We start from the raw sequence: 21,234 nt of genomic DNA on the forward strand, positions 1-21,234 counted from the left end.
CTAATGCCCATAGGCACTGGCTTGCCATGGTGTAAGTAGCAGAAACGAATGCAGTGGCCTATCCACTTTGAAACAGTATGCTTTGAGATGGCCTTTCCTTGTGATCCTGCAGCATATGCCACTAGTAATTGTTCCGCCTTTCTGAAAACTTTGGGTCTGTCCAAGTAGAATCTAAGCTGTGTACGTCCAAACAATGCAGAATTCTCTCCCCCTTGTTCTGTGGATTTGGATAAAAAGTTGGCAGATGAACAGTTTGGTTAAGAGCCACACTGGACACCACCTTAGGCATAAATGTTGGGTTTGTCCTCAGAGAGTCCCTGTCTGGATAAAAAAATGATAAAGGGTTCCACAGCCATGAGTGCCTGTAGCTCTGAAACTAGAAGTTATTGCTAGGAGCAGAGCTGTTTTCCAAGATAAAAACTTTATATCAGCAGTAGCAGCTGGCTCAAAAGGAGGCAGGGTGAGTTTTTCCAAGACATAGTTGAGGTCCCATGCAGGCATTAGTGATCTCATTGGAGGCTTTACATTTTTGGCTCCTCTGAGGTATTGTTTTATTTTAATAAGGGATGAGAAAAGATTGGCGGCTCTGTATTGTAATGAGCCGAAATGGCAGAGGCATGAATTTTAATAGATGAAAAAGATAGGACTTTGTCCAGCATCTCAGTTAAGTATTGCAAAAATCTGAGGAATATTTGGCACAGCTGTATCAGTTCCTTCTGCCTGGTTCCAAGCACAGACTCTCTTCCATTTTCCAGCATAAGATTTTCTAGTACTAGGCCTTCTGGCCTCCAAAATGACATCACAGCTTTACTAAGAGGTACGTTTTGTATGACTACCTTATCCACCATGCTGTCAGGTTTAAAGTCCTGAGTTGGCTGTGCAGGATTAGATTGTTTTGCTGCGACAGTAGATGTATTTGAGGCAATGTCCAAGCTGGGCATTGAAGTTCTTTAGGATTGGAAACTAGTACTGGCGGGGCAATCAGTATCATTTTTGGCTTCTCCTGTCTGACCTTTATGAGTACCTTGGGGAGGAGAGGCAGTGGGGGAAAGGCATATACCGATATATTTTTCCAGCTGAAAGATAGGGCATCCACTTTCCATGCTTGTCTGCGATAAGTCCTTGTGCAGAATCTTTTTAGTTGGTAGTTGTGAGGGGAGGCAAATAGATCTATGCCCGGGCATCCCCATTTCCTTGTTATGTTGAAGTGTGGATCCAGCTGTCACTCATGGGGATCCATGAGGTTTCTGCTTAGTTCGTCTGCCACAGTATTTTTCCTTCCTGGCAGGAACTGCGCCTGCAGATCTACTTGGTAAGTTAATGCTGTGTCCCACAATGTCATGGCTAGTCTGCAAAGGGGGTAAGAATGTGTGCCCCCCTGCTTGTTTATATACCACATGACCGTGGTAGTCTGTCTTTATCAGTAATTGTCCCGGATGAAGTAGGTCCTTGAAGGCCATCAGGGCATTCTGAACAGCTAGCATCTCTTTTTGATTGATATGTAGATGCATATGGGTTGAGGACCATGTGCCCTGAATGCATCTTCCTGCCATGTGGGCCCCCCAGGCATAATCTGATGCATCCGTTGTTAGTGTCTGCCTGGCTGGGGGTAATGTGAAAGGCTGTCCCTTGTTTTGGTGACAAGATTTTGCCCACCATCAAAACTCCTGTTGTAGGCAGGGAATGAGAGTAATTATTGTCTCCAGGCTGTGGCGATGTTGAGTCCAAACACTTTTTAGGTACCATTGAAGTTTCCTCATATGCAGTCTTGCATATGAAATTAGTAGGGTGCAGGATGCCATGAAGCCCAAAGCCTGAAGAATTTCTTGCAGATAACTGGGCCTTTGTTGCCAACATTTTGAAATAGGTAGCCAGTTGCCTTTGTCTGGCGGGAGATAAGCCATCTGGGCAGTTGTATTTAAGCTTGCACCCAGGAATATTATCTCTTGAGAGGGTACTAGTTTTTATTTCTTTTCGTTGACTGTGTACCCTAGGGATGTTATAAGTCTTTTCACAAATGCCAGATGCTGTAGAAGAATGTCCTTGTTCTCTGCTTGAATCAGTCAGTCATCCAAGTAAGGATATATTTGTATTCCTCTGTCTGCAGCAAAGGGCAGTGCAGAGAATTGGTAATGCATTGAGCCAGCCTTGAATCTGCGGTATCTTCTGCATAATTGTCTGACTGGGACATGCAGGTATGCCTCTTTTAGGTCTAGAGTCACCAGCCAAGCGTTCTTGCCCAGCATGGGCAGAAGCTGCTGCAAAGTCATCATCTTGAATTTTGGTATATCCAGGAATGTGTTCAGAAAAGATAGGTCCAGTATTGGTCTCCAGGCCTTGTACTTTCGGGGTACCAAAAACAGTCTTGAGTAAAATCCTTGTCCCCGCTCTTGCTCTGGCACTTGTTGAATGGCCCTCATGTCCATGATGGATGAGACTTGTTTTTGTGCCTCTGCCCATTAATTTTTTGGCAGATTTGTCCAGCCATTTGCCTTTGGCAGGGTATGGAAATGGAACTTGTACCCTTGTGACACGATATTTAGAACCCACCTGTCCTGGGTTATGAGCCAATTTTGAGAAAAAAAGTGCTAATTTTCCCCCTAAGGGTGCTGCCAGGAGATAGGTGCTTGGTGCAGGCAGGGGGAAGTCATTGGGACTATTTCCTGTATGGTTGTGATTTGTCTTCTCCAACTTTGGAGGTAGAAGCACTCCATTGCTTTGACCTGTAGGAACCTTGTGCCTGGGATCTGCCTCTAGGGCATCTGGATCTGCCCCTTTGAGGTCTGACACAGGAAAGGACCAATTCTTTGTAGGCCAGTGTCTACTAAACCTAGGTGGTTGTAGTTGCAAAAAATCTGACAGTTTGCATAGATTTAGCCTTGTCCTCCATTTCCTTTAACACCTCCTCTGCCTTAACACCAAAGAAAGTATCATGCTGTAAAGGTGTATCTAATAATTTAACTGACATGATCAGGCAGATTTTGTTCCTTTAACCAAGCATGCCTCCTAATTACATAACCCGTAACTGCGGCCCTGCAGGAGGCCTCCAAAGAATCAAAACCACATTGCAAAGTATGCTTTCCAACCTGTTCAGCTGCATGCATTAAATCCTGCATTTCCTTGTTTTCTGCACATTCAGACTAACATTTTCTGTTTAAGCAATGCCATGACATGTTGCTGATATTTGAGCATATGAAACAGAGTTGGGCCCTTATAGCCAAGGTAGCAGATGTGTAAACCTTTTTTCCCCATCTATCCAGTGCCCTAGAATCTCCGTCAGAGGTGGTAGGTTTTTTTGCAGCGGAAACTTCAACTCCTTTGGGACCCTGTGAAATAGTTTCTGGGTCTGCAACAGAGTTTTTAAAAATTAATTTATGAGAGTCAGGAACCCTGTAATATCTATCAGGCTTAACAGGAGCTGGAGGTAAGGAGTCTATAAGACTAGACTCCGAAAACACACCATCCACAATATCTAACACTGGTGGAATGGCTAGTGGCCTCTGTTGAGGTAGTAAAAGGAAATCCCTGAGCCTATTTTTAGATTCTGAAAAATCTTGGCTCTCCCAGTGGAAATGCTCCCTCATGGTATGCAAGGTTTCCCCAAAAGAATAGTCCTCTGGAGGAGAAGCTGAAGGTATAGATTCTTCAGTATCAGAATCCTCATAGGGGGGAAGAGAATATTCCTGATCAGAAGAGGAATCAGAAGAAACAGAAACCTGATCTGAAGATTCAGTCAGTATCTTGCCTAGGCCTCTTATCAGGAGGAGGATGGGAACCCCTGATCAAGGTAATTAAGTCTTCGGCCATTTTGAGCGTCTGTTTTTTGAGCATAGAGGCCTGTTCACGTGGCTCTTGAGTTTGTTTCTTTGCTTTAGAAAGTGCTTTTTTATTCTTTGCCTTTGAAGCTGAGGTTGGTTTAATGTAAAGATGTTTAGGTCTGAAAACACCCTCAGAAGCCGGTGCCTGCTCAGCGGCTCCAGACCCATCTGAAGGAATAGTATCCGAGGTTCCAATACCTTGAGTTTCCAGCTGCATGGCCGACTCCACGTGGGAGTCTGTAGCGGCCTGCTACTCTAAAGTAGCGGGCATCAGGGGCTGTGAAAGCACCTCACTGAGAACCGGCGACTGGCTTAAGAGAAGCTTTGTCGGTTTTGGGCCTCTGTTCTCTCCTTTTCTTTGCATTTTTTGTGAACTCCGGTAGTCAGATGGCTATCAGACAACATTTCTGTATAATTAAATCGGCGTCCAAAATAGTTTAAAGCAAAATCACACAGACGCTTAATAGTGCGTTGGTTAAATCTAGCACAAAACAGACAACCAGCAACGTTGTGATCAGGGCCTAGGCAAGGAATACAGTAAGAATGAAAGTCCTTATGAGGTATTTGCTTTCCACAAGAAACGCAATTAACTTTTTCTGACATCAGTCTGGAGCAAGAAAAAAGTTTCCCCAATGGGGTACTTGGCTTTAATGAAGACTTTGGATCTGAAACTAACACGAAAATCTCAGGAGTCGGCCAACCGGCACTTGCGAACTGCTTCTGCTTTGGGCACTGCGCAGCAAGAAAGACTAAAGAAAATGGTGTCGGCCGCATCTTTTATACCCCTGACGACCTGACGTCAAGGAAGGGGCGACAGCAGCCGACAGGACCCAGGGCTTTGGAATTCAGGCCGACTGAGGGCAACCTGCCAGCAGGATTACCCAAATGTAATGACTGCAACAGTAAAACACGAAGAACATCCTGCCATATGGCTTTTAAGCATCTCCCACCATCAAAATATGATACTGCGTTTTAGTCCAACATCAAGCCCAATGACTTACGACAAGTATTTGCAAGTCAATCTACCAATGTCAAGTTAACCTGAAATCAAGGAAGGAGGAAGTTTGCCATGTTAAATCCCCTGCAACAAACTGCCAACTACAGGTTATGAAAAATTTAAGCAACATGATGTACCATACGCTACAGGTTAAGACATCAAACAAGTTTAACTGCATTTCAGAAAATCCTACGCAACAGAAACGCAGACCAAGCTTGTGAGAAAAAAAGGCTGCTTTAAATGCAAAATATGTACAATCTGGAAAAAATTCAGAGCTAAACATTAAAGAATTTAAGTTTAATACATCTGAAAAGAATGCATATACAAATAACTGAGACAGAAGACAAAGCATTTGGTTTGATATAAAGTAGACTATGATAATTACGAATTTGTGAAGATGAAAAAGTCCCCTATACATTAAAAAACACAATGAAACTGCAAACAATTTTGGTAAAACTCCCTATTAACACTGGATGCTACACAACCATTTACTGTCTGCATGCCTCAAACCTATGGAATTTGAGCCTCAATTCCTTGCATGCATAATTGTAGTTGCCAAGGAATCCCTCCCTAAAGTTGGTCCCCTAAAGTGCCACATTGCCAGAAACCAGTGCTCCACCCCATTCGTCTTTCCAAAAGAAGTGGGCATTCTTATGCTGAAAGTTTCCAACTGATTTGACAAAGACAACCCAATCTACAGCAAACTGAAGGAGCAGCTGATCCAGGAACCGCACCACTTTAAAGTAAAACCCAGCTACCCATCTTAAAATGGGAATTAAAAATCAACCCAAAGGTAGCTGCTCTAGTCCCACTATTACAGGAAAATCTACAAGGGGGTGGTGGTCTCAATTAGATGCAATCATTTTGGCACATGGGACTCCACTGAACCACCACCAAAGGGGCTGTAAGATTAGCAGCTTTAAAACAATGGGAAGCTACACTTCCTCTAAAATGGAGATCCTTATTAAGCAACCACACTTCACATCTACTTAATCTGTGTGTGTGTCAACTTACCATCTCCAGGCAAAGGAGAATCCAAGTCATACCAGGCAATGCCTGCAGGCACAGAACGGGGAGACTAATGGGGCAGGAAAAACTGAGTGCCAAGCCCTGGGACAAAAACCCCCTACACAGAGAAAGTGCTACTACATGCAGCTGATGAACCAGGCATTCTGAAGTAGCTTACACAAAACCCATTTAGTAACTATTAGTTAATTACCACAGTGAATTAAAATCACTGTCACAATGTCTTGCACCCCAACTTTAACAGTAAAACTATTCAAAAATAGAAAAACACAACTAGTACGGTAATACTTATGACAGAGAATTCGTTATCAAAAAAAAAAAAATAAAATAAACTGCTCCACTGCTCTAATGGAGGATAAGGGAAGTATGCTATAATGGACTAGTCCACTGATCTAATGGAGGTGAGGTAAAGGGGATATGCTAAAATCCTGCTTTCTCACCCTCTGAGTGCAGACTGCAAGAACTCTTATTATTGCAGACACCAATCTTTCGTGAATCTTAAATTTTTAAAACATTGTTTTTAGTATGAAGCAGACACCAGCTGTGAGGAAGGACTTGGGATGTTCATAGCAGCCTGCACTTGCGTTTCTTCTTCGGCTCTGGAGGTTCCAACGCTGCCAGGATTGCTTCATCGAAAACATTCTTTAGGCCTTTCTGTAAAGGGTTAGAGAGAGGGGGCATCTCATTCACAAGATTATGAAAATGGGGAAAATGTAAAAAAAAAAAATAACTGGTAATGTAAACAAGTTCCAAAACAAGATGACCATCTTACAATGGGAATCTTTTCATATTTTTCACTGTGTCAATGAAGTGTACAGTCATCACAAACGTAAAACAAAGACAGCTTCAAGCATAGCATTTTACAACCCATTCACTTGAAGTTCAAGGTATATAAAACATTTAAAAGCAATCTACACTGTACTACAGTGCAACAAGAGACGTTTAAAAACGCAAACAGTACAGCAGTGATGCACAATGCAAGAAAACCTGCTTGCTGTGAGAAATGTTAGACAACACTTGGCAATTTGCTAGCCTAACATGATTTCAAAAACCTCTATCCCTGGAAACCAGATAATTATCTCGTTCAGGGATTCAGATGACCAGCTTCATGGAAAAGGGAAGGAAAAATCCAGGACCTAGATAGATGCACACTGCTCCATACTATATCCTTGACATAAGTCAGCATCCGCACTGATGCAAAAATAGTTCTGCTCCCAGAGAATAGTATTAAGGTTTGCACTACTTCAGAAATAGCTTTCCTCCTGCATACCACTGGGAAATTAAGCTTCCACTATCAAACTGAAAAGCACTTATACCCAGACAGGAAAGTTTTGTGGAGCAGCTGCTCAATAACAAACAGCTGTGCACAATACAAGCATTTACTTTATGGCCAATATAACAAATACTGAATGCCAATATTCAAAAACGCCATAGCATCTTCCTAAAAGTTTAAAGCACAACTATCACTTCTTGATTCATCACTAGCACAGTAACATGTGCCATCCCTCTGTACTATGCTGCATACCAAAACCATTCTAGGCTAGCTATGCAGGCACCTTAATACTGAATCAGCCCTTTTAATATCCGAACTAAAATGATTTTACCTCTATCCTGCCCTTCCAATGTACTTAACCCCACAAATACAAACACACATCATGCTCCACACACCACAGTTACATAAACTCACTGATTAGCTAGGAAATCAGACATGCTGCATGCAGGATTTAAAGGACCACATATCACAAGTGCAGAATTTCATGGAAAAGAATGCTCTGAACTAAACCCACAATACACAAGAAAACCAACTGACCTTTCATTAAAACAGCGAGGAAGATATTTTCTGCAGTCTTCAAAAGGATATAAACCAGATGGAATAGGTTTTCCAAAACAGTACCAAAAAGAACTTGGGTCATGGCTTTTTACTATCTCATGGAAAAAAAAAAAAAAAAAAAAAAAAAAAACTTTTACTGGAGGGGGGCCTGCTACTTGAATTTTCCAAACTATACCTGGGCACTGTTGACAAAATTCATCTTTGATGTGATAGGATCTTTTCATAATACCAAATGGTAATCCACTACAAAGCTGCTAAAACTTACGATGGGGCATCCCTCAAAACTCCAAAAAATAAACAAATGACAGCAGGTCCAGTTATTGTAAAGACAGTGACCCCACTTCAGTCATAAGAATGCAATGCACCATCTCTGCAGTGCACCGAATAAATACAAGAGACCCAATTAAAATGTTACTCCGTAACCAGTCATTGTACATACCCTCCCCCCTTTTCTGGAGATGGCAAGGCAAAACACGCAGAGATTTTTAAAACACCAATTTTTTTATTGGTTATTAAAGAGAACAACTCTTAGACATGAAGCAGCTTAGAAACAAAAAGGGGGCAAACAAGTTGAATTTTAAAATATACAGCACTTCCGTTTTCGCTGTGTTTCCGGAGGCTCGAGGGCGGCTAGGATAGCCTCATCAAAAACATTCTTCAGACCTCTCTATAAGACAGAGGAAAGGGAAGAAAACAGCAGGCAGGTTAGAGCAGCAGAAAGAACAAGCAGTTATAAGACAGCAGTTAAAACAAGCTTAGATGAATTCACACATGCCTCCACAGAAGGTGACTGCACAAAGGTATCTCACTGCAAAACCAAACCTATTTTAAGTTTGCTACTAACATTTTAACTGCTTGTAGACCTCCAAAGGTTAACAGGCACTGAACTGCTATATGGTTAGAACACCAAGTATAAAGCGTGAAGGTTTTGAGAAATACAGAACTGCACTTAGAAGGGTTAAAACAAGTACTTATTACCAGTCACACAACAAATCACAACACGCTGTAATACTACACAAATACAAAAGAAAACCAATGCAACTCCAGCACAACACTACAGAGAAACAATTGGAGTGGCACTTACTTGCATTGCAAGTATTAACAGTTTACTTTCTTCCCTTTTAAAATCAAAGATTTAAGCAATACATTCTGTAATTATCTGTATACCTGGTTCTTGGATGGAATTTTATACACCATCAGCCTAGGCAAAACAAGCATCAAAATCCACCCACACTTTGGAAGAGCCGGAATGAAATGCTTTATAAAGGGGAAAGCAATTATGCAATGCAATGTTTTTTTTTAAGTTATTCCATATATTTAAGTGGAAAACCTTCCTTTGTATAAGGAAAAACGCAGAAGCTGAATTTACACTACTCAAGCTCAATGCTAGCTAGTACTGTTACTTTAGCCAAAAAGCACATCACTGCCTAAAACATTAATTTTTTTCTTCTACCATCTCTCTTTCAACTGGTGCTAAGGAAATTACCACGGCAAATTACATGCACAGCCCGGTGCAGATTAGCACACAGACTATACAAAGCTGTAATAAACAGCCATTATTGTTTAGGTAAAATCATAGTAGTAAGCAAGAAAATGAGGTAACATGCAATACTACAGAACCAGTTCTAGCTACAAATGCAAAAAGCTCAGTGCCAACTTTAACTTTATCAATGGAAACCAGTTATGACCACTGCATTTAGTAACTGCTGACATGCACCCAAGTGCAAGGACATGTTTTGAGGAGAGGATGAAACCACAACAGATTTGCACAGCTGTATGTAGCAGTCTGCCTCTCAATGCAGGGCTGGGCACCAACACTAACACCTTATTTGAGAGATGTGAAAGTGGACCTGGAGAGAAAATTGGCTCATACTCTTGCCAAAATGTTAACAGTTTTAAGTTCTTTTGGCAACAGACATGGCTCCATAGCCTACATTGAGCTAAAACAAGTCATCCTCAACTGTGGAATAGCTTGAAGCTACAGTGTGAATTCAAACTGAATAGCTGGCAAACTTGATATATCTACACCACATGAATGACACTAATACAGCCAAGTGAAATATACATTGGTGAGTATTATATATATATATATATATATATATATATATATATATATATATATATATATATATATATATATACACACATATATATATATATACACACATATATATATATATACATACACACATATACACACATATACACATACACACATACATATACACATACACACATACATATATATATATATATGTAAGTACCAGCGATTCAGTTAGCACAGGGTCCGCACATATCAAAGCATATGAAACAGATAAAGCAAGGCATGGTCAATGTGAAAATAGTGTTAAATAAACATTCCAGCACCAAACATGCTTCAAACTTCCAACGAAGAGCAGAAAGTTTCAAGAGTTAACAGGGTACCAACATGCAGAAAGCATTTAGCCAGCCGCCCTCAAGGATTCAACAGGCACCACCTTACCAGTTTTTTCACTACACAGGTTAAAAGGAAAACAAAGACAGTCTCTCAGTTAAATGAAGTAATACTACACAACATACGATGGCCCACAGACTGACCACGTTCTTTACAACTACTGGAATAAAATTGACTAGAAATATTTAAAACAGTATATGGTAAAACTAGTGCCCCAACCCTCCTCCAAACACTGCATTTTCTGGCTTAATGTCAGGTAAACAGATCTGCAGACTAAACTGGAAGAAAGTAACAATCAACCACGGATCTACTAAACAATCTTCTTTGATGGGCCCCTGGCTGGCTTCACCTTACTGTTTTGGCAGCTGTGCCTTCCTCAAAACTCAAAAAAAAAAAAAAAAATCAGATCCTGCACTTGGAAAATACCACTCACTCACTTTATGAGTTAGGTCAGATCCAGCAAAAGGCGACCTAAGCAGCTGCCTAAGGCCTGAAAAATTAAAAAAAAAAAAAAAAGGGTCTCACTCTTACCCGCATCTCCAATACCAGATTACTGCAGAGCCAATGCTCTGTCTGACATGCAGAAAGCTCTAGGAAGTCAGCTATCAGCATAAATGTAAAACCAGTAAAAAAAAAAGGCTTCCAAGGAGCTTTCAAAGCACATTATTTTTGTACAACTAAGCATCAAGACAAGTATAGTACAGTTGTGTACATTTAGCATAAATGTAGATGTTAAGAGTGTATTCACTGTTGCAGTCATTACATTTTGGTTATCTGCTTGCAGTAACCCTCAGTCAGCCTGATTAACAAAGTCTTGGGTCCTGCGTCGGTTGCTGTCCCTTCTTACATGACGTCAGGTCTTCAGGGGTATAACATGCAGCCGACGCCATTACATCAGTTTTTCTTGCCCCAGATGTCAGGTGCCCCCTTAATTGGAAGCAATTAAATCTATAATACAAGGATATACCTCCAACAAAAAAGCAAACACACCAAAAAGCTTTTTGAGCATAGTGAGAGAGTAGATGTATAGCCAAAAGAAGAAAGGGGGCTGGAGGGAGGGTAACCAGGACTGCAACAGTGAATACACCAACATCTACATTTATGGTAAGTGTACACAACTGTACTATGTTCTTCGTGTTTCACTGTTAGTCATTACACTTGGGTAGATTCCCAAAGCTAAGGTTGGAAGGAGGAATTTAAATAGAATTAGGACCAGCTATAAGGCCCTGCAAGACTGCAGTGGCATAACCAGCTCTGGATTTAGAGAAAAATTGGCAAATAATGCTTGGTGAAAGTATGAACAGAACTCCAGGTAGCAGCTTCTAGGATGTCCCTTGTAGGGATGCCCCTGAGAAAGGCTGTAGCGGTAGATGCAGCCCTGGTTGAATAGGGTCTGATGCCCTGTGAGACAGGTTTTCCATGGTGCTTATAGCAGAAATGAAAGCAGTGGCCTATCCAATTTGAAATGGTTTGCTTTGAAATAGCTTTCCCCTCTGTCACTGCAGCAAATGCCACCAGCAGTTGTTCAGATTTCCTTTGAGGTTCAGTCCTGTCCAAGTAGAATCTACGTTGTCTGTGCACATCTACGGAGTGCAGTATCTGTTCCCCTTTGTTCTGTGGGTTAGGAAAGGTAGGCAAATGAATGGACTGATTAAGAGCCACACCAGATACCACCTTGGGCATGAAGAAGGGATTAGTTCTGAGGGACACCCTGTCCGCATGAAAGATGATGAAAGGCTCCACTGCCATAAGGACCTGTAACTCAGATACCCTTCTTGCAGAAGTGATTGCTAAAAGGAAAGCTGTTTTCCAAGAAAGGAATTTTAAATCTGCAGTAGCAGCTGGCTCGAAAGGAGGAAGAGTGAGTGTCTCCAAGAAGTTAAGGTCCCAGGCTAGAGTTGGTGTGCTCCTCGGTTGCCTTAAATTTTTGGCCCCTCTGAGGAACTGCTTGAGCAGTAGCTGAGAGAAGAGGGGAGGCTCTGTGCTATAATGATCTGAAATGGATGAGGCATGAATTTTGATGGAGGAAAAGAACAAGCCCTTATGAAGCATCTCAGTCAAATATTGTAGAATCTGTGGTAAATTGGGCACTGCTGCACTCATCCCTCGATTGGTTCCAGGTACAAAATCTTTTCCATTTTGCAGCATAAGATTTTCTAGTACTAGGCCTCCTAGCCTCTAAAATGATATCCATCATGGAGGGGTGGTAAAAGAGAGATTAGGTAATCAGCCAGGCTGCTAGGTTCAGGGTTTGCAGCTGAGGGTGCAGCATCTGGTTCTCCTGCTGAGACAGCAGTGCCATGGGGCCAAGTGTGACACTGCGCAGGAGGGGGTACCAGTGTTGGCGTGGCCATGTCTGGTACAATTAAAATCGTCCTTGGCTTTTCCTGTTTGATCTTTAGAAGTACCTTGGAGGGCAGAGGAGGAAAGGCATTAACTGATAGGTTTTTCCAGCTGAAGGGTACAGCATCCACTTCCAAACTAGTTTGTGGGGAATCCTTGTGCAAAATTTGTCCAATTGATGGTTCTGGGCTCCCCCATTTGCTTGCCAACATGTTAAAATCCTTGGTTCTAGTTTCCACTCGTGTAGGTCCATGAGGTTTCTGCTTAGTCCATCTGCCAGTGTATTTAGTTTTCCTGGCAGGAATTGAGCTTGTAGATTCACTTGGTAGCTCAAGGCTGTGATCCACAATGCCATGGCTAGTCTGCAGAAGGTAAGAGTGTGCACCCCCCTGCTTGTTTATGTACCACATGACCGCGGTATTTTCCATCTTTACCATTAGTTGTCCTGGAAGAATGTGGTCCTTGGAAGGCTGTCAGAGCATTCTGTACAGCTAACATTTCCTTCTGATTTATGTGCAGGTGCATGTGACTTGGGTTCCATTTGACCTGAATGCACTTCCCTGCCAAGCGAGTCCCCCATGCATAGTCTGATGCATCTGTTCAGGTTTGTGCGGCAGAGGGTAGTGTGAATGGTAGTCCCTTGTTTTGGTGGCAGGCCTCTGCCCACCACAGGAACTCTAGGCATAGGCAAGGTATGATAGGAATCATAGCTTCTAGATCCTGTGAATGTTGACACCATAGGTTTTTGAGATCATTGTAGTTTCCTTATATGCAGCCTTGCATATTGAATTAGAAGAATGCAGGTGGCCATGAACCCCAAGGCTTGCAGTATTTGCCTTGCGGATAACTGGGTTTTTGCGGCCACTTGAAGTAGGTTGTCGAATGAGTCCGTTTCTCTGGCGTGAGGAAAGCCATCTGGGAAGTTGTATTCAAGCTTGCTCCCAGGAATATAATTTGTTGACAGGGTACCATGCATGATTTCTTCTCGTTTAAGGTGTACCCCAGACAAGTCAGTACCCTTTGAACAAAGGCCAGAAGATTCAAAAGTATGTCCTGGCTTTCTACCTGAATTAGACAATCGTCCATGTATGGATATATTTGAATATTTCCTTGCCTGCAGAATGCAATGACTGGAGCTAGGCACTTTGTGAATACCCTGGGCGCAGTAGATAAGCCAAAGGGCAGTGCAGAGAACTGATAGTGCATGTAAGCCTGCTTTAAAATGTAGGTATCTTCTGTAAGACTCCCTGATAGGGATGTGCAGGTATGCTTCTTTTAAGTCTATTGTTGCCAACCATGCATCCTTGCCTAGCATAGGAAGCAGCTGGTGAAGTCAGCATCTTGAATTTCGGATCACCAGAAAGGTATTTAGAGTACAAAGGTCCAGGATAGGACACCATGTATTGCCTTTTCTAGGTACCAGAAAAAGGCTCTAAAAGAAACCTTGTCCCTTTTCCTCTTCTGGTACCAACCAAAGTGCCCCCATGCTTAAGAGAGAGAGTACTTTATTTTGGGCCTCTGCCCACTGATTTGGGGGTAGGTCTGGCCACCCGCTTGCTGTTGATAAGGTGTGGAAGTGAAATCTGTATCCTTGGGACACTACACTTAAAACCCATTTGTCCTGGGTAATGAGTTTCCAGTTTTTGGCCTGCAGACCAACCTTTCCGTCTAAAGGAGTATTCAGTTAGGAAATGCTTGGAAGTTTTAAAAGCAAGTCATTGAGACAGTTTTCCATAGGAGTCTTACTGCTCCCTGCTTTTGGTGCAGAAACCCCCCACTGCTTAGTCTTGTGTTTCCCCTGGAACTGAAACCTGGGATTTCTGCTGTGTCTGGGTTTGGCTTGAGAAGACCTGGAAGGGGCTGGAAAGGACCAATTCTTAGAGGGCCAGTGCCTACTAAATCTAGGAGGCTGAACTTGTAAGAAATATTTAACAGTTTGCATAGATTTAGCTTTATCTTCCATCTTTTTAAGAACTTCCTCTGCCTTGTTGCCAAAACGGGCGGTCCTGATTTAAGGGAGCATCCAACAATTTAGCTTTAACATGATCAGGCAAAGATTGCTCCTTAAGCCACGCATGCCTTCTGAGCACAGACCCAGTAACAGCAGCCCTGCAAGAGGCCTCTAATGAATCAAATCTACATTGCAAAGTTTGTTTTCCAACCTGTTCAGCAGAATGCATTAAATCCTGTAATTCTTTATTTTCTGCACAGTCAGGAATCAGCATCATTTTCAGTTTAAGTAGTCCCATAATATGCGGCTGATACTTTAACATATGAAACTGGCAGTTTAAAGCCCTAATGGCCAAGGTTGCAGAAGTGTAAACCTTCTTACCCATCTATCCAGCGTCCTGGAGTCTCTACCAGGAGTAGTAGGATTTTTGGCAGTAGAAGCCTTAATGCCCTTGGGTCCCTGTGAAACAGTCTCTGGATCCGCAACAGGATTTTGGAAAAGGAACTTGTGTGAATCAGGAACCCTGTAATATCTGTCAGGTTTTCTGGGAGCAGGAGGCAAAGAATCAGGGGCCAAACTAGATTCCGAAAAAGCATCAACAATGTCTAGTACAGGAGGAAAAGCTAAAGGCCTATGCTGAGACAGGAGGAAGAAATCCCCAAGCCTCTTTTGAACCAGAAAAATCCTGGCTTTCCCAGTGGAAATGCTCCCTTAGAGTAAGGTTTCACCGAAAGAAAAATCCTCTGGAGGGGAAGCAGAGGGAATACAGTCCTCTGCAAAGTAGATCAGGGCAAATCCAGATCATCAGAAGAACCAGAAAAATCAGAATCCTGGGTCAGAAGATTCATAAACGACTTCAGTCCTAGGTCTCTTAGAAGGGGGAGGCTGGCTTCCCCTGATTAGAGTTTTCAGCCATTCTTTGTTTTTTAGGCATAGAGGGGCCTGAGCATGCGGCCTGGGCGTCTTCTTTAGATATGGTTCAAGATTTCGGCCTAAATGAAGGTGTCAGTTTAATATGCATGCCTGTAGGCCTGAATACACCCTCAGAAGCCGGTGCCTGCACAGCAGCTCCGGACCCATCCAAGGTAGAGACATCCGCAGGTTCCATAGTTGAAGCATCTCGCAGCATACGAATGGGTCTCAGTAGAGGTCTGCGAATCAGAAGTAGCGGGCATCAGGGGCTGCGAAAGCACCCAAGTACCGAACTGGCGACTGGCTTAGAAGCGTAGTTGGCAGTTTTGTCCCTCGGCGGCCTGTCTATCTTTGCGTTTTTTCGAAATCCCAGTAGTCTGATGGCTAACCGACATTTCTGGATAAACCAATAACTGAAATATTTACAGGCAAAATATACCAACGACGGATAGTGTGCTGATTAAATAAAGCACAAAACTGACAGCAAGGTACGTCGTGGTCAGGGCCTAGGCAAGGAATACAGTACGAATGAAAATCTTTGAGGTATTTGCTTTCCAAAAGTAATGCAATTAACTTTTACTGACATCGGTAAGGAGCAAGAAAAAGTTTCCCCAACGGCGTACATAGCTTTAGTTGAAGACTTCGGTTTTGAAACTCGAAAATTTCAGGAGTCGGCCGACTGGCATTTGCAAACTGCTTCTGCTTCGGGCATCATACGGCAAGAAAGACTGATGTAATGGCACTGGCTGCATGTTTTATACGCCTGACGTCATGGAAGAAGGGACAGCAACCAACGCAGGACCCAAAACTTTGTTAATCAGGCCAACTTGAGGGCTACTGCAAGCAGATAACCCAAATGTAATGACTTAACAGTGAAACACGAAGAACATATGCACAGCTCTGAACCTTCTCTAGCACAGATAAGCTCTGAGGTATTATGGGACACGCATTACAAAAGACCATTACCAGCTGTGGAAAAGACCAGAAATTCTTAAGCACGAGGACAATCACTGCACTAGTAATCTGAATCTTCTTTATCTTCCAGCAGAGCATATGGAAGACCACAACAGACATCTAAGAACAAAATTCAAGCTATAAACCAATTTGCTCTTCCTGTCCTAACTTAGTTTTGGAGTGAGTGACAGGCCCCAAAACATGTTGGACAGCTTGGACAGGAAAAGGATGCTTCATGCTCACCAAATGATTTATAAAAATCAGTGTGTACCACGATTATATATTCCCTGTTCTGAAGGAGGAATGGGCCTCCTTGAAACGGATTACATGTATAGATCTGGAATCGTGGTACTTGCATATACATCTGCTGACTTCACAGGACCCAAACGTAGTGAAAGTTTTGAAACATGAGAATAAATCTAAGATGACTTCTCTGCTTAGTCTAGCAGAAGCACATCGGCATCAAGAAGGAATGGAAATCAAACCAGAAGTAGAGAAATCAGGAAGCAACTGAATGTGCCAAAAAACAAAAGAATATAAGGTGAAGGATCAGATGAGAAGGCAAGAAATGTGGAAAATGCATAAATATAGTTGCACATTTAGAAAACTTCTGGAAGAGCTTCATGTTGATTAGGACTGAATCGAACACAGGAATGGTTAAGGAGGGGTGAATTCAAATCAAGAGATGAAAGGTTAATACTGACGGTCCAAGACAGTGGGCTACGTACACGTTGGTTTACAAAGTCCAATGAACATGTGGGAGAAAGACAGATGTAGGTTTTGTAAAACAGAATTGGAAACAGTTGCACACCTCATTGCTGGTTGAGATATACTAATGGCAGAAGGACTGTATACTGAAAGGCATAATAAATGTGGCAAGACTGCTGCAGTGGGGACTGTGCAAACATTACGGTATTGAAGTGGCTGAAAAACAATGGAAACAAGAGCCACAAAGCATCACAGTAAAAGTCTACATCACATGGGATTACCCATTACCGACATTTCAAAAGACAGATGCTAGAAAAACTGATACAGTGGTCGATGAAAAGACAAAAGTAGCACTGCTCACAGAAAACACCACACACAGTGACTAGTGTCTTGTGTACAGACAGTCAAAATATCAGGAGTTGCAGGCAGAAATGACAGCAATGTGGATGACACCCAGACAGTTCCAACAGTAGTAGGAGCAAAGTACAGTTGTGTACACTTATCATAAATGTAGATGTTGAGTGTATTCAATGTTGCAGTCACACTTGGGTTATCCTGCCAGGGGTAGCCCTCAGTCCGAATACCAGAGCCTTAGTATTTTTGCGTCAGTTGCTGTCGCTCCAGGACTGACAGGTAGTCAGTGGTATAAAGTCAAGCAGCAGACGCCATTACATCAGTTTTTCTTGCCCCAACTGTCAGGAGCCACCATACAGGGGAAGCTTGGTTAGGGTGGAAGACCACCAGTAGAAAGTAAATACCAAAAATTCCCCGTAAGGCGATAGTAAGAGAGAAAGACAAGGGGGGTGGAGGGTGGGAAACCAGGACTGCAACTGACTACACTCTAACATCTACATTTATGGTTAGTGTACACAACTGTACTATGTTCTTCGTGTTTCACAGTTGCAGTCATCACACTTGGGTCGATTCCCAAAGCTGAAGAAAAGGGTGGAGGAAGTCAAGAAGACTGGGGGCTGGCTAGGATGCCCTGCAAGACTGGTAGCAAAGACTGCCCTGGATCTGGAGATAGGCAAGTGGTAATGCTTGGTGAAGGTATGAACAGAAGTCCATGTTGTAGCCTCCAGGATGTCTCTGGTGGGAACCCCTCTGAGAAAAACTACAGAGGTGGAGGTTGCCCTGGAGGAATGTGCCCTGATCCCCTTTGGGGGTGGTTTCCTGTGCTGTTTGTAGCAGAAATGGATGCAGTGTGCTATCTATTTGGAGAGTGTTTGGATATGGCCTTGCCCTCTGCCCCTGCTGTGAAGCTGACTAGCAATTGGTCAGTTTTTCTAAAAGATTTAGTCCTAACCAGATAGAATCTGAGCGGTCTGTGCACATCTAGAGAGTGCAGAACCTTTCCCGCTTGTTTTGTGGGTTAAGGAAAAAGGTGGGTAAATGAATTGATTGGTTGAGAGCCACACTGGACACCACTTTAGGCATGAAGGATGGGTTAGCCCTGAGGGAGACCCTAGTCAGCACAGAAAATGAAGGTCTCTACAGCCATGGGTGCTTGCAGCTCTGAAACTCTTCCAGCTGAAGTGATGGCCAGAAGCAAGGGTGTTTTCCAAGAGAGGAATTTTAACTCTACTGAAGCTGCAGGCTCAAAAGGGGGTAGGGTGAGCTTTTCCAACAGAAAGTGTCAAGGTCCCAAGCTGGGGTAGGAGCTCTTCTGGGTGGCATTAAGTTGTCAGCCCCTCTTAGGAACTGTTTGAGTGGGTGTGAGAAAAGAGGTGGCTCTGTGCTGTAATGAGCAGAGATGGCAGAGGGATGAATTTTAATAGAAGAGAAGGATAGACCCCTGTGTAGTAGGTCTGCTAGGTAATCCAGGATGAGAGGAAGTGAGGGCTGTGCTGTTTCGGCTCCCTTAACCTGGTTACTGGTGCAAAACTTTTTCCACTTGTCAGCATAAGATTTTCTAGTGCTGGGGCATCTGGCCTCGCGTATAACATCCAGGACTTGTTTGCTTAGGCTGTAAGCTTGAGGAGAGGTCAGGGAATAAGCCAGGCTGCCAGGTTCAAGGTCTGCAATTGTGGATGCATGAATTCTCCATTCTTCTGGGTCATTAGTGTTATCTGAGGTAGGTGCCACATGGTGGCAGGGGTGAGAGGCTGCGCAGCAGTGGGTACCAGTGCTGGCATGGCCAGTCTGGGGCAATCAAGATTGCCCTTGGATTTTCCTCCCTTACTTTGAGCAGTACCCTTGAAATTAGTGGTAGAGGGGGAAATGCATAGATAGGAGGGGGTTACCCATTGGAAGGATAAAACATCCACTTTCCAGGCCTTGCTGTGAGGTTCCCTGGTGCAGAATGTGCTGAGTTGATGATTGGAGAGCGAGGCAAAAAGGTCCACCTTCGGGGTGCCCCACTTCTAGGTTACAAGGTTGAAGGTTCTGTGGTCTTAGCAGGTTCCTGCTTAAGTTGTCTGCCAGAGTTTTGGGAGGCTGGGAGGAATTGTGCTAACAGGTGTATTTGCATGGCTGAGGCCGTGTGCCAAAGGGTCATAGCAGGCCTGCAGAGAGGATAAGAGCGAGTCCCTCTCTGCTTGTTGATATACCACATCACTGTGGTCTTGTCGGTTTTGATCACTAGAGGCCTCGGGGAGAGTAGAGGTCTGAAAGCTGCCAGGGCGTGCTGAACAGCTAGCATCTCTTTTTGGTTGGTGTGCAGATGTATTTGATTTGGGCTCCAATGGCCCTGAATGCACCTGCCGTCCAGGTGTGCACCCCAGGCATAGTCAAATGAGTCTGTGGTGAGGGTCTGGGCGGCGTGGGGTTGTGAGAAGGGAAGTCCCCTTGTTGTGGTTGCATGCTGCTGCCCACCAAAGAAAATCTTTCTTTAGACAGGGTATCATAGGTATGATAGTTTCCAGGTCGAGAGTGTTGACACCAAAGGCTTTTTAGGTACCACTGTAGTTTCCTCATATGCAGTCTGGCATATGGAATGAGTAGAATGCAGGAGGCCATGAACCCTAGAGCTTGCAGGATTTTTCTTGCGGATGACTGGGTTCTGGTGGCTAGTTGAGATATATAGCCTGTCAGGTCAGAGAAAACTGTACTTGTGGGTGTAGGAGACTTCCTTTGTCTTGTGACAGTAGGTCCACCTTGTAGGGTAACAAAGTGATTGCCCTTGGCTAGTTTGTGAAGTAGGGGGAACCAGTTCTGTCTTGGCCAGTAGGGGAGTCACTAACAAGATTTCTGGTTTGTCCTTCTGAATTTTCAGGACAACTTTCTCAATCAGTGTGAATGGGGGGAAGGCGTAAAGGAACTTCCCCTCCCAAGAGATGTTGAAAGTGTTCACTCTCCATGCTAGAGGGGAGTGGGTTTTTGAGCAGAAGTTCTGCAGTTGCCTGTTCTGGGTGAGGCAAACAGGTCTATTTGTGGAGCACCCCACCGGTGGACTATGTCTTAAGACCACCTCCCTGTTCAGCATCCATTCGTGCTGAGGCAAAGAGGTCCTGCTCAAGAGATCTGCTTGGTCGCTGTCCTGTGAGGGGATGTAAACCGCCTGCAGGACTAAGTTGAGCTGGGAGGCTAAGTCCCATATCAGCAGGGATAGACTGCACAGCTGATAGGCCTTTGTTCCTCCCTGCCTGTTGAGGTACCACATCACCATGGTGTCGGTGACCATCTGGAGCACCCCTGGAACCAGAAAGGGGGGGGGGGTGAAGGGCTGTAGAGCTAAGAAAACTGCCGTCATTTCCCCGATATTGATGTATTTGGCCTGAAGAGAGGGATGCCATTTTTCCTGAATCTTGTAAGAGGCCAGAGCTGCTCCCCAACCTGAATCAGAGGCATCTGTATGCATAACTTGGGTTGGGGGTTGTAGTGGGAGTCCTGGTTTAATTTCACTTGCTGAGTCCACCAATTGATTTCTGTTTTCAGACCAGGAAGGAGGGGGATGGCCTGCTCTAGGGGATGGAGGTGCTGGGACCAGGTGTTCTTCAGGAACCACTGCAGCTTGCACATGTGCATTCTTGTCAGAGGTAGCATGGGGATGGTTGCTGCCATCAAACCCAGGAGATGAAGAAATTGCCTTGCAATCACCTTTCAGAACAGTAGAGCTTCCTGGAAGTAAGAAGTTAAAGAAAGAACCATGTCCTAAGGTAAAAAGGCCTTCATTGCATGTTATCTTGTCCTGGCTTGGGATCAGAGGATTTGGGGAGGTTGATGGGGAATCCTAGGTTCTGCAGAAGCGACATGGTGAAATGTAGATGCTTTAATGGAGTATCCCTGGACTCTGCCAGAATCAGGATGCCCAGATAAAGG

At 43.6% G+C, this 21,234-nt stretch overlaps 1 protein-coding gene across 2 annotated transcripts in view; it reads right to left on the reverse strand.

Annotated features, from left to right (window-relative positions):
• Positions 1 to 5,097: 5,097 nt before the first annotated feature.
• The window catches only part of CDC42 (cell division cycle 42), a 648,190-nt gene continuing 632,053 nt past the window's right edge, over positions 5,098 to 21,234 (reverse strand). The window contains exon 6 of one of the 2 annotated variants that reach the window (XM_044061886.1): positions 5,098 to 6,495. In XM_044061886.1, the coding sequence (XP_043917821.1) occupies positions 6,406 to 6,495 (90 nt within the window). In that variant the 3' untranslated portion in view covers positions 5,098 to 6,405. Of the gene's footprint in view, positions 6,496 to 8,152; positions 8,340 to 21,234 lie in introns of those variants that run through there. The other variant, XM_044061887.1, reaches the window with a different exon arrangement.

This window comes from Protopterus annectens, chromosome 2.part0 (genome assembly GCF_019279795.1).
Source record: "Protopterus annectens isolate FY-2018-M chromosome 2.part0, PAN1.0, whole genome shotgun sequence".
NCBI lineage: Eukaryota > Metazoa > Chordata > Ceratodontiformes > Protopteridae > Protopterus > Protopterus annectens.